Below are 14,199 nucleotides of genomic sequence, written 5' to 3'. Positions count from 1 at the left end.
CTGATTACACTTACAATAAATAGAATAGCTGAAACATATAATTTTTAAGTAATTGTATTCACAACAGGGCTTCCCTGGTGGCTCAGAGGTTAAAGCGTGTGCCTGCAATGCAGGAGACCTGGGTTCGATCCCTGGGTCGGGAAGATCCCCTGGAGGAGGAAATGGCAACCCACTCCAGTATTCTTGCCTGGAGAATCCCATGGACGGAGGAGCCTGGTGGGCTACAGTCTACGGAGTCGCAAAGAGTCGGACACGACTGAGCGACTTAAAAAAAAAAAAAAATCACAACATTGGGAAAGAAAACTCCACGGAGCGTTGAAAATTTTCTACAATCTTAAAGTGTAGGTTAATAGTTATCTGGATAATAATTTCCACACGACTTTTTTCCTGAAATATTCAGATTGTTAAGTACCAGTGCTGCCTTTTCTCAAAACATACTTTAAGACTGAAGTGGGAATATGATTTTAAACGCCACTGGCATCATTAAGAGCATGTTAGAAAGTTTTACCACACATAGGGAGATTTGGTCTGGTGTTTACAGGGCTACACGGTTTCAATGGACAAGATAGTCCAGAGAAACTGTGGAGACGTTCTTCTGAGAAAAAACAAAATTTTAGAATTTAAAAAATACAGCTGTCTCCGTCCACAAATTTTAAAAAAAAGATTTTGACTTTTCTCTCTAATTCTATCAGAGGGAAGAAAAAGATCAGCTACAATTGTAACAATAGCAAGGGGCTCTAAAAATAGACAAAATAACGGTCACTGGCGCTTGGTGTTTTTTGAGGTAGAGACTACGTGGGTGAGGCTCGCTGCCCCGGGGAGGGTGGGGGCGTGGCCCTGGGGCGGGCCCTGGGGACGTGTCAGGGGCGTGGCCGAGGCGGGGCTGGAGCGGGTGTGTTGGTTCAGAGCCGCCTCCAGCCGGCTCAGAGACCCGAGTCTGCCTGGAACCTGTGACAGATTCCCTCAGTTCGCTGTCATGTCGCTCACGCAGCGCGCGCCTCAGGTTTCCGAACTCGGGGAGCCTGCCTCCCCTTTACCACCTTCTGACGACCCTGATTCCCTACCACCCCGTAGTAAGAAGCCCCGTCTTGAGGAGACCGGTGATGTTTCTGAGGTGGCGTGGAGGCTGCCTTTGGTGCCTTGCTTGTCTGAGGTGGAAAAAGTCTGGGAGTTGTCGCTCAGACCCCTCAAAGAGGTCATGATTTCAACTGAGGAGATTTTTGGTAACGCCAAAGACTCCTGTGTGAAGAAATCTGTCAGTGGGAAACAGATATATAATCCGGAAGGCCAAAATAGCAAATTTGAGATGGATAGTTGTTTGCGGTCTCTACCCTCACAAAATTTTGCTTCTGGTGTGAAGGCTTCTAGAACGTCTTGCGAACCAGGGCTGTATGACAGAGAGATTTTTAGTGTGCACTGCACTGATAGATTTGAAACAGAGACTGGTCAGCTGTCCCACGCCTCTGTACACGATGTACATGTAATTAAAAACGAGGATGGAAAACAATATTTAGTTCAAGAGAGAGACAATAGTCAGGAAGACAATAATGACGTAAAACTGACAGAAAATCCATTTTTAGATATCACATTTTACAAGGAGACCAAATCAACGTTTCATGATATTAAGAACAGATGTAAAGCTGGTAGTGTTATGCCATCAAATAAAAAAGAAAATAACATTCCAGCATCTACGCTAAAAATATCAAAATCTCAAAACCAGCCCAGCATGGAAATTGTCAAACCTAGCTATTTTAGAGATAAGAGTACAACAAGTATCCCTGAGTTTCCAACTGATTTAAATAGCAAAATGTCCTCTGTCTATTTAAAGGAAATAAGGAAGAAAAATGACAAAAATGAGGCATATGTTAGGGATTTCACAAACACTCACTGGTCCCAAAATAGACCTGATGTTAAGAAGCAAAAGTTACAGAATGATGAAAAAATTGTGGATGCAGAAAATATTTTTTCTGAGTGTTGTGAAAGTAACCACCAATCACTCAGCAACCAAAGTGTTTGTGTGAGAAAAAAAGACTTGATCAGTTTACACTACTATAATCACAGTAGTATCAAGTCTGATGCAATAGACTGTGCGAAGAATTTCACTATAAAACTAGAAAATGCAAATTGCAAGGAGACAGAAACATGCCTGTACAGCTACATATTTACCAGATTTGAAAAACTGCAAAGCTGGGATTGTAACATCATATATATTTTGAGAAAAAATAGGGAAAATAGTTGGACTGTGGATAGTTACAAGGTGAAATATGAAAATATGAAACAAGCTGGAGAAATACTGAATTTGCAACAATTATTAGAAATAGATCTAAGTAAAAGAAATTATCACAATATGAAAGTCATGAAAACACATGATGAAGAAGCAAAGCCTCTCATGACAGAAACACTGGGTAGTCAGAAAGCTTTAAAGCAAATTTTTTGCTTAAAAGATAAAGGAGAAAAAGATAATATGCTACATTTCAGATATTATAGCACACAAAAAGATTTTCATTTAAGCAGTAATTTTGAAAGTTTCATTACAGAAATATTTTATTTCCATGAAAATATTTCAGGAAATCAAAAAGATAATAATATCTTAACCTGGTATGGAATTTTGAAGTGTAAAAAGCAAATTGATGTTCAAAATCTAATAACTGAGACTATGAATGTCAGTATAAATAATGATATTTCAAGCATATGTTTACAAACCAGTGTTTTGGACCCTCTAAATATATTGAAAACCAGCATAACTTCTTTGCTCAATGACTTTGTCTCTTTTACAATAGTTGAAAATGACTGTAAATTAGAAGAGGGATGCATTTTCAAATGGATAATGTATTTGAATTATCCAAAAAATGTCACATTGGAAAATCATACTGTATGTTCAGTCAGGATTTTAACTTTTCCAAGACTAATAGAAAATAATATGAAACCTAAGTTAAAGAAACGAAAGCTATTTAAAAGTGAACAAATTTTTGAAGAGCCTAAGAAAAAACTTACCAATTCCTTCAGTATGACAAGTAAAAACATATACTTTCCAATTTTTGAAACATATAAAAAAATTCCTCTTTTAATGGACTTTGATGACATTGATGAAATTTTTCCAACAAAAGAAATTAGTTACAAGAATAAGAATCGTCCTGAACAAGTCGTGAGTGTGGAAAATTGGATTCCCTGTAGCTCTAAAACTAATAAAACACATGTTAGGTCTTGTTCTCAATTTACACAGAACTGGAAATATATTAACAAAAAAACTTATGAATTAAATGTGCAGAATCAAGATTTATATGCTGAAGAAAAGCAAAAGCATAATATCAGTAGTTTTAATTTTAACTACATATTTAAAGATTTCTTCAATACTAGGCAACAGGCTATACAGACAAGCCATGACGAAAAGCATAGTGAACAAACCAATCCCATGACTGTAACTCAGGTGCTAGATTTTGGGAACTTGATAAATGAAATTGAAGATAAAAAATACGACTTAACTTTGAAGGAGGAAGGAAAAATCACAGCACAAAATTTAACAAACTTTTGCCAAGGTGATGAAGACGTTAAGACAGAAAAAGAAGAAAAAAATAGCTTTTATTCAATGGATGACATGTTTATTGTGCAACCAGTTTCATTAATGACTAAATTGGATGTGGGAGAGACTAAATACGTTAATCAAAGTAATATAGTTGACAGAAATGAATATGAGAGTATTTTTCAAGAAAGTGGCTTAGCTAATTCAAAGCATTTTCATCCAAAGAATGACTCTTCAGAATGTTTTAATCATCAGTTTGAAACTCATTTGACTGTAGGAAACAATGAATGTTTTCAGGACTTAACTGCCAAGTGTTTATCAACAGACGTTCTGACACTAGCAAACAATTTTGAAATGAAGAGTAAATTTAATTTAGTGCTTGAAGAACTTCGTATGTTTCATGAAATTAGTAAGGAAAATGAAATTCTAAGCACTGTGGAAACCAACAATAGGCAAGAAAATTACTTCATAGAAAGAAATGCTGTTGAGGAGGTAAAAATGGAGATAAAAAAAGGTTTGAAAATGAGTACAGAAAACAAATTATGTTCATCTTCTTTGCTTGGTGATATGATAACAAGTCCTAATATGCATAAAAAACACCAAAGTTTATTTAAGTGGAAAACAGTACCCAAAAATGGTGAACAGGAAGTTCCTAATGATTGCTGCCTAAGAACACCAGAGGAAGAATTACTTTATTCTACTTCTAAGGAAGGTATGAAATTGATTTTAAAATGTACTTTCTGAGATAAAATATGGCATTTTTTCCTGTGTAGGCCAAATATATAATTTTGGCAAAAAAGGAAGTAAGGTGTAAGACAGTGTTTATTGATGTTATTTTTCTGTTATAGATAAGGAACCAATGGGAGGGAATATTTCTGAAAAAGTAATTCATTTATAGTATTGACACTTCATATAAAAAGTTACTTTTTGTTATAACACATTGGTCTTTATTTTCAGGTTGTGAAAATCCTTCACCTGAAAGACCAACTTTTTTCTCTGATGAATTTAAGGAAGAAAAATGTAATTATCTACTGAAGACAGGTAGGAGTTTTGGTTATTTTCTTTAATACTTTCTAAGATGGTTACTGCATTCTTGTATTTTTAGCATAAGGAAAATATGCTTAGGTTGTTAAAAAATAAATACAAAGATTTAATACTTTTGTAAACATTAATAATTTATTGATACAAATTCCTACAGTTAAAAATTGGCTAAAAATGAAAAAAATCATTTAGAATGTAACTAGAAAACATACTCTATAAAACTGTTTAAATATTTTTGGTGATGTCTTGCAATAGCTATATGATAAGATAGGCATTATATATATCTAATATGTACATCTAATATATGTAACAATTACCAAAAGCAAAAAAGGCATTTGTCTAAGTTAGATTTACATTGGTGTTTCTTCCAATTATAAATTTATTATTAGTTTTCTATCCTTTAAATATTATAGGGCTGTTTATATGGACATTTCATATTGTAATTTTGAAAGAAATTAGCACCATTTAGATATATGAACATCATTTATTACTACGGCATTTAAATGTTTGATTATGAAAGAATAAAACTAAAGAAAAGTTAAACAGCTGACCTTATTCTTTGCCCAAGAGGTCTGAAATATCAGAATAAAATACACTAAGTCTACCATCTGTTCTAACTTGTAATACCAATGAGGGTGAGGTAGGGGTTGGATTGAAATTAGGGAATTATTTTTAAATGACTACATTTTCATTTGATCTGAAATTGCTGGTTTTATACAAGACTAGATCTAGAAAGAATAATGATATAGGTGAAATATATTTATCAAAATATCTTTGTTTTGCATCACTTCTGAAAGCATTTCTCCTGGCTTCTCATTAGGAGAAATTGCTGTCCCTGACATTTTTATTCAGTCACTTCAAAACTGCATAATTTCTTTTTTCTTAGCTTTCAATGAAATACTGTTAAAAATTAATCCAAGTCCTTGGAAGATCAAAAGCCTGTGGGTTTTCTCCCCTGAAAAAAGGAAATAATTTAAGGAACATTATGAGACTGAAAGCTGGGTAGTAGAATTAGCCTGAAAAGGATAGGGGTTGTTTCTTCTAGAAAAGGAAAAAAGGAAGAAATTGGGTTTAGGAACATATTCTCTGATAGAGGAAGATTATTAAGAGAACACAAACCCATATTGTCATCTTGATGATAATTGTGTTAATGAAATTTAACACAATATTTAAGATAGATTAAAGTATGTGCCTCAATCAGAAAAGAAATGTTACATTTGTTGGAAATATCTGAATCCATAATATTCTATTGTGGCTTCACAAGGAAAGATACCTCCTTGTCAAGAAATATGAAAAACAATGTTAGAGGTCAGCCAAAATTACTTAATACTATGTTAGGATCATTGTGAAGCCTCTTTCAAAGTGCATGAAAATGGAATGATATACCTGGGATTTGTTAAAATCCATAGTATAAGGGAGAAGTTGGGAGGTACTGGGGAAAATGGACTAATTATGGACTAAAAATGAACTAATTCTGTCTAGGTAGACTGGGTCCCTACTTATGCAGGGTGTTTTTAAAGGTATTGAAAGACTTCTAATTGTGCAGAAATGTTTTTGATACCCACCTACTTGTCATCATGATGCCTCCAATTAAAGTTTCTGTTACCAACATTTCTAGCGCATCCTATCTCCCTTTTGTCTCTCTCCTTTCTCTGTGGTATGGAGGAGGAAAATACTTTGAGTGTGTCAAATGCCAGCTAGCCAGTATGCCAGGAGCTTTATATATCATTTAGTACCAATACTTCTCTAATTTTAATGTATATGTCAACCAAAGGATATCACGAGTCACCTGATTCTACAAGGAGTGAGTCATTAACCACTGCACTTGCTAACCTCTAGCATAGTCAGAAAGGAGTTCAGGAATTCTGTGCTCTGGAAAAACTGGCAGAACAGGTCTTCAGATAGATATTTTCAAGAGAAAATTGTATGAACCCAATTTCTTGCAACTTCCCATACTTAGAAAAGCACTGAAATAATAGACTAAAACATCTGTTCCTCCTGATTGGCACTAAGCTTCTACCAAGATGTGAGTCTGGTTGCACATACCTCTTCTCCAAAATCACATGTATGCTCACCTCCTCTCTAACCTGTCCAGAGCTATGTGAGAGGCTGTATCTGGAGGGTATACTCCTCAGTAAGTCCCCAGACAAAACTGAAACTCACAGCTCTCAGTTCAGTTCAGTCACTTAGTCGTGTCCGACTCCCAGAGTTTACTCAAACTCATGTCCATTGAGTCGCTGATGCCATCCAACCATCTCATCCTCTGTCGTCCTCTTTTCCTTCCACCTTCAATCTTCCCTAGTATCAGGGTCTTTTCCAGTGAATTCTTCGCATCAGGTAGCCAGATGTTTTGAACTTTTTACAAAATGTTGATACATGAGGATGAAATACATTTGTGCTGTATTATCTATAATAATCTAAATTAGAAGCCATATGTACATATTAATCATATAGTCTAATAACTTCTAATGAAAAAATAACATAGTCTTTACAGCCACTACATCATGTTAAGTTTAAACTCTATATAGTTTTATTGATGTTAAGCCAGATTGCATGACTGGAATGCTGATTTTATTTAATTGCTATGATATGTTATGTTGGGCAAGTTACTTAACTTTTTTGTGCTGAGTTTTCCACATTTAAAAAATGGAGATAAGAGTAAGTAAACTAATGCACTCAAAGCACTTAGCTCAGTGACTCAGTAAATGTTGTTAGTATCATGATTTTAGAAGTTAGGAATCATTTTTAAGCATAGAAACTATGAGTGATTTTTACTCCCTTATGTACCTTTATTGTCTTGCACTTTTAGGTAGCAGTTTTTCATATGGAATTTCAAGAGTACTACCTCTTAAGACATGCGGTCGACCAATCAGGATTGGATTGTCAAGAAGAGCTAAGCTTAAACAACTTCATCCCTATCTGAAATGAATATGTTTCGAGAACTTAAAAGAAGATTTTGGACTTTAATATTTCAAAACAGTTCACATCTATAAATCTTTTGTTTCTTTCTTTGGATAAATGCTTTCTTCCATCTTGGAAGTTTTGTGCTTTCTTTATTATAAAATTTGGAGAGGGTTTTGTGTATGTGTGTATCTAATGTGTATATCTATCTTTAAATGCTATAAAATACTTCATTAATGTTTTCATAGCATATTAATACATGTATACATGAAGGCTTTTCATAGTCTTATAAAATATGTCAACTTATTTTCATGATATATGAATATAAAGTGTTTGTGGAGAGCATTGGTAGTATTTATTGGTTTCCGAAAAGAATCTATAACTCCTAAAAATGTCACAAACTACCTATTCTAATCCACTCCCCCTATTTTTAAAGTGAAAAAAAACAGAGGTACAAAGAGGATGGGTAAATTTTTCAAGACCACTTAGTCAGGATTGAGGGGTTTCTCTGGTAGCTCAGTTGATAAAGAATCCACCTGCAGTGTGGTTCGACTTCAGGATCAGGAAGATCTGCGGAGAAGGGACAGGCTACTTAATTCAGTATTCTTGGGCTTCTTGATGTCTCAGCTGGAAAGAATCCACCTGCAATGTGGGAGACCTGGGTTCGATCCCTGTGTTGGGAAGATCCCCTGGAAGAAGGGAATAGCTACCCACTCGAGTATTAGTCCATGGGGTCTCAAAGAGTCCGACATGACTGAGCGACTTTCACTTTTTACTTTAGTCAGGATTGAAATAAAAGCACTCTCCTCTGTAGCAATTTTTTCACCTTTCTCTGAATTCACTTTCTAGTATTTGTTTTCCCCTCCAGAGTCTATCTTTGGCTAGAGCAGAATTATGATCATGTAGTTATCAATTAATTAATTTATAAAACAAACATATCTTGCTATTGTATTAAGCTCAGTAATAGAATGTATAAGAAGACATGTATAAGACCTACCTTAATGAGCTTACTTTTTATACACAGAGAAAATATATGATATGCATAATTTAAAGATATAACTTAAAGGTCACCATTAGTAGAGCAATATTTTTCAAAACACTTGGCAGAGAAATAGCAATAAATTGGGCTACTTAGCAAAAAGTAAGGAAAAGGCACTCCATTCCAGTACTCTTGCCTGGAAAATCCCATGGACGGAGGAGCCTGGTGGGCTGCAGTTCATGGGGTTGCAAAGAGTTGGACATGACTGAGCGACTTCCCTTTCACTTTTCACTTTCATGCATTGGAGAAGGAAATGGCTACCCACTCCAGTGCTCTTGCCTGGAGTATCCTAGGGACGGGGGAGCCTGGTGGGCTGCTGTCTGTGGGGTCACACAGAGTCGGATTTGACTGAAGTGACTTAGCAGCAGCAGCAGCAAGGAAAAAAGGAAGTGTCAAGAAAGGATAAAATCAGAAAAAGGATGACTGATGTATCAGTTCACAAATAAATGTGACTGGATTAAATTATCCTGCTACAAGCCAAGGTTCTCAGACACACTAAATACCATTTCAAATTCAGCTCTATTCTTTAATTTTCATCCCCCGCCATGTACTTTGTAACTTCAACATCCTGCTCTAATTTCTTATTTTTCCCCACAGAACTCACCACCTCCTCACACACATAATTTATATCTTGCTAGAATGCAAGCCCCTTGAAGGCAGGTTTCTTCACCCCACTTATATATCCTAAGTGCCTAGAAGAGTACCTGCCCCTTGTAAGTACCCATAAAATATTTGTGTGTACAAGTGAATAAATTTCTGCACCAGGTCGTAATAGCTATGTCTTTTGAATTCTTAATAGCTTTATGACCTTGGGAAAGTCTAAAAAGGGGATAATAATATTTCATGGGATCATTGTGATTTAAAATGGGCTAATGCATGTGAAATGATTTTAAATGAGCTAATACATGTTCCAGAAAAACATCTATTTCTGCTTTATTGACTATGCTAAAGCCTTTGACAGTGTGGATCACAATAAACTGTGGAAAATTCTGAAAGAGATGGGAATACCAGACCACCTAACCTGCCTCTTGAGAAATCTGTATGTAGGTCAGGAAGCAACAGTTAGAACTGGACATGGAACAACAGACTGGTTCCAAATAGGAAAAGGAGTACGTCAAGGCTGTATATTGTCACCCTGCTTATTTAACTTATATGCAGAGTACATCATGAGAAACGCTGGGCTGGAAGAAACACAAGCTGGAATCAAGATTGCTGGGAGAAATATCAATCACCTGAGATATGCAGATGACACCACCCTTATGGCAGAAAGTGAAGAGGAGCTAAAAAGCCTCTTGATGAAAGTGAAAGAGGAGAGTGAAAAAGTTGGCTTAAAGCTCAACATTCAGAAAACAAAGATCACGGCATCTGGTCCCATCACTTCATGGGAAATAGATGGGGAAACAGTAGAAACAGTGGCAGACTTTATTTTTCTGGGCTCCAAAATCACTGCAGATGGTGACTGCAGCCATGAAATTAAAAGACACTTACTGCTTGGAAGAAAAGTTATGACCAACTTAGATAGCATATTGAAAAGCAGAGACATTGCTTTGCCAACAATGGTCTGTCTAGTCAAGGCTATGGTTTTTCCTGTGGTCATGTATGGATGTGAGAGTTGGACTGTGAAGAAGGCTGAGCGCTGAAGAATTGATGCCTCTGAACTGTGGTGTTGGAGAAGACTCTTGAGAGTCTCTTGGACTGCAAGGAGATCCAACCAGTCCATTCTGAAGGAGATCAGCCCTGGGATTTTTTTGGAAGGAAGGATGCTAAAGCTGAAACTCCAGTACTTTGGCCACCTCATGAGAAGAGTCGACTCATTGGAAAAGACTCTGATGCTGGGAGGGATTGGGGGCAGGAGGAGAAAGGGATGACCGAGGATGAGATGGCTGGATGGCATCACGGACTCGATGGATGTGAGTCGGGGTGAACTCTGGGAGTTGGTGATGGCCAGGGAGGCCTGGCATGCTGCGATTCATGGGGTCGCAAAGAGTTGGACACGACTGAGTGACTGAACTGACTGAATGCATGTGATAGATTCATAATAGCTCTGATATTAGTAGAAACTGCTCAGTAATGAAAAATAATGTACTGACACACAGTAAATACTCAGTAGCTAGTAACTAGAATGTTTTGACTTTTTTTTTCCTGTATCTTGAATTATTATCTTTGGGAATATGCCTACTCCTTTGAGTCTGTTAAAGACATTCCTTTGACTTTTTTTCTACACGGTCCTCATCTTCTCCTTCTTTTTATTATTTTTATAAGTTTCATGTTGGATTTTTCTTTCATTTTATACGTGGCAGATCTCATCACAATCAAAGCTTGTCGTCACAAACCTTGGTCCTTTTCTCTCTTCTTTGTTGTTGTGTGTGAATACTGAATTCCATTCTCATATCAATTTCTTTAGGACAAATTTCTATGCTCCCAGTCTTATTCTTAATTTTAGGAAGCTTTTATATATGCTTTCATTTTTCTCTAGTAAATGGTGCATAAACTTACAACCACTATGGGTTCTTTCACATTCTGAACTACGTAATAAGTATAAACTCCTAGCACATACCATTTCTATGCCAGTATACCATTACTGGGCTTCCCTGGTGGCTCAGACAGTAAAGAATCCACCTACTATGCAGGAGACCTGGTTCAATCCCTGGGTCAGGAAGATCCCTTGGAGAAGGGAATGGCTACCCACTCCAGTATTCTTGCCTAGGGAATTCCGTAGACAGAGAGCCTGGTGGGCTGCAGTCCATGGGGTCGCAAAGAGTCAGATATGACTGAGCGACTAACACTTCTTCACTTCACACCATTACTATTAATAGTTTGATCTATAGAGCTTTCCTTATTAGAATTTTGAGGAAGACTCAGTTCAATTCAGTTCAGTCGCTCAGTTGTGTCCAACTCTTTGCGACCCCATGAATTGCAGCACACCAGGCCTCCCTGTCCATCACCAACTCCCGGAGTTCACTCAGACTCATGTCCATCGAGTCAGTGATGCCATCCAGCCATCTCATCCTCTGTTGTCCCCTTCTCCTCCTGCCCCTAATCCCTCCCAGCATCAGAGTCTTTTGCAATGAGTCAACTCTTTGCATGAGGTGGCCAAAGTACTGGAGTTTCAGCTTCAGCATCATTCCCTCCAAAGAAATCCCAGGGTTGATCTCCTTCAGAATGGACTGGTTGGATCTCCTTGCAGTCCAAGGGACTCTCAAGAGTCTTCTCCAACACCACAGTTCAAAAGCATCAATTCTTCGGCGCTCAGTTTTCTTCACAGTCCAGCTCTCACATCCATACGTGACCACTGGAAAAACCTCAAATTGAAATTTGCTCATACTAGCATCATTATTCAAGTAGTCCTTCCCTCAGTACTTCCTTCCCAAATACACATATGCACACAAAAACAGACACCACCTTCCTCCTTACGCCTAGTTTTGTGAATTCTTGTTTCCGGAATTAGAAAGTTGGAGGATAGGAGGGAAGTAATGTTTTGGCTCTTTTGCTTTTGTCCTCATAGCCAGGTTTGGAGAGTCTGCATTGGGAGCTATGGTTGAAGACATTTAAAATGGAAATCCACCCTCCCTCCACCTTGTTCTTAAAATGTAAAAGTTGAATGCTTTCAGATTAGAAGAAAAATATTCAAAGGATGAAAAGCCACTTCAAAAAATACTTGCTCTTCTTCAACCTTAGAATAACTCTCTGTGTTATTTCAGTTTAAAGCAACAAGCTTCTGGATGCATTAACAGTGAGCATGAGAAAAGAAGCAGAACCTTCCATTAAATCAACCTTAAAAGTTATGTTGATAGACAGTGCCTTAAGTCAGTGCCTTAAACGTCTGAGTTAATGTTATCCATTTAACATTATTTAGTTAATCAAAATAGAAAATAAAATATTTAGTAAAGTTGATCTTTAGTTCCATCTCAATGGCCACATGAAAGAATTTATAGAGTCAGCCATCAGTTTGGGAAATTTTTCTAATACAAATATTACACATACCTACATAGACATATAGTACTTTGTGACAGAATTTATACTACTAAAAATTATTTTTGGGGACAACTTCCCAGGTGGTCCAGTGGTTAAGACTCCATGCTCCCTATGCAGGGGGCATGGGTTTGATCCCTGGTCAGGGAACTAGATCCTGCATGCCTCAATTATGACCTGGCATAGCTAAATAAATAAAAAAGAAATTATCTTTTGGGCTAAAGAGATTAGGGTATAAAGATATCAGAAAGGTTCCAAATTATATTTTTTCTACATAGCTATAAAATATACCACTGTCTGAAGCTATCCTTCAGATATTCCCACTTTATGTTTTTGTTGCTGCTGTTTTTGCCCCCCCCCCCACTTTTTTTTTTTAAAGCATAGGTACATGTTATAACAGCAAATTGAGAAGAAATAGTCATTAAACTATTTCACTTATCCAGGATATGGGCAAAAGAATAAACTCATGATATACAAGTCTCTATAATTATAATGTTTCTGCAGTTTAACAATTTTTATAATTTGGACCATGTGTAATTAAAAAATGAAGAAAAAAAGAAGTCTTGAGGACCTCTTCCCAGAACTTGACTCATAACTGTTTATTTAGCATCTCTACTATAATGTCTAATAAATATCTCAAACCTGACATGTCCTGAACTGAATTCCTGATATTTTCCCTCAAATCCCTCCTCCTGTAGGATTTCTCATTTCAGTGAATGGTGATGCCATTCTCTCAGTTACTCAGGTTAGAGATCTTAGAGTCTTTTTTGTCACTATCTTCTCATGACCCACAGCTGGCCCAGTGTCAGATCCCGTTGGCTTCATTTCTCTTGCCAGGACTGCTGCTGTAGAGTCCAAACTGGTCTCCCTACTTTTCAGTACTTGCTCCCCTTTAATCTATTTTGGACACATTAGCCAGAATGGTTCTTTAAAATATGTCATAGCACATCACAACTCTGCTCAAAACTTTCCAAAGGTTTTCCATCTCACTTAGAGAAAAAGCCGTAATTCTTACTTTCATGTACAAGTATATATGATGACTTGATCCTCTTAATTCCCTAAACTCCGCTCTAGTATTTTCCTCTATTTCATTCTACCGAAACCACGCTGGCCTTGTTCGTTGGATTCCTTTAGGAATGTCCCTGCCTCAGGGCTTCTTCACTTGCTTTCTTTTCCTGGACTGCTTGTTCCTAAAATTTCTGTATAGCTTGCCCTGAACTGCCTTCCTTGGAACTTTACTTAAATGTCACTTTCTCAATGTGGCTTTTTCTTTCTGCTAACATTCACATATCCTTTCCATGGTTTTTTTTTTTTTTTTTCTCTTTAATACTTTGCTATCAACATACTGTGTATTTTACTTATTTATCTTGTTTATTGTCTGTTATATTTGAAAATCAATAAGGGCAAAAGTTTTTCTTATTTAATTTTTTACTGTGTTTCCAGTGCCTAGAAATGGTGTTTCACACAACAACTCTTCAATTCATGTTAGCTGAATGCAAAAATCAACAATGTGAACAAGAGTAGTTATGTGTTAAAATGTATCATGATGATTAAATTTTCTTCTTGAGGCACATAGTTCTGCTAGACCTTTAAAGTTCTCTCCCCTCTTCTTTGATATTCTTTGTTGCATTTTCTCCTGGAGCCAAAGATGTCAAAACAAAGCTTGAATCTAGATGGCTTGCTGTGTATCTTTCTTCAAGAATTCAGGGGCTTGTCAGAATTTTAA

The 14,199-nt window shown here is 36.7% G+C and overlaps 1 protein-coding gene across 1 annotated transcript; it reads left to right on the top strand.

Moving 5' to 3' along the window:
• Positions 1-976: 976 nt before the first annotated feature.
• Positions 977-7,489, top strand: RAD51AP2 (RAD51 associated protein 2). The gene is made up of 3 exons (XM_068972762.1): positions 977-4,232; positions 4,478-4,561; positions 7,371-7,489. Exons 1-3 carry the CDS (start codon positions 977-979, stop codon positions 7,487-7,489), a joined length of 3,459 nt encoding a protein of 1,152 aa, XP_068828863.1.
• Positions 7,490-14,199: the final 6,710 nt, after the last annotated feature.

The sequence above is a fragment of the Capricornis sumatraensis genome, chromosome 1, assembly GCF_032405125.1.
Source record: "Capricornis sumatraensis isolate serow.1 chromosome 1, serow.2, whole genome shotgun sequence".
NCBI lineage: Eukaryota > Metazoa > Chordata > Mammalia > Artiodactyla > Bovidae > Capricornis > Capricornis sumatraensis.
The sequence above is the reverse complement of the archived record's forward strand: the minus strand, read 5'-3'. Positions and strand labels throughout refer to the sequence as shown.

Coding starts and splice junctions, on each gene's coding strand:
- RAD51AP2 (XM_068972762.1), top strand. CDS start 977: ATGTCGCTCACGCAGCGCGCGCCTCAGGTTTCCGAACTCGGGGAGCCT. Junction 4,233..4,477: donor TTATTCTACTTCTAAGGAAG/GTATGAAATTGA, acceptor CTTTATTTTCAG/GTTGTGAAAATCCTTCACCT. Junction 4,562..7,370: donor TAATTATCTACTGAAGACAG/GTAGGAGTTTTG, acceptor TTGCACTTTTAG/GTAGCAGTTTTTCATATGGA.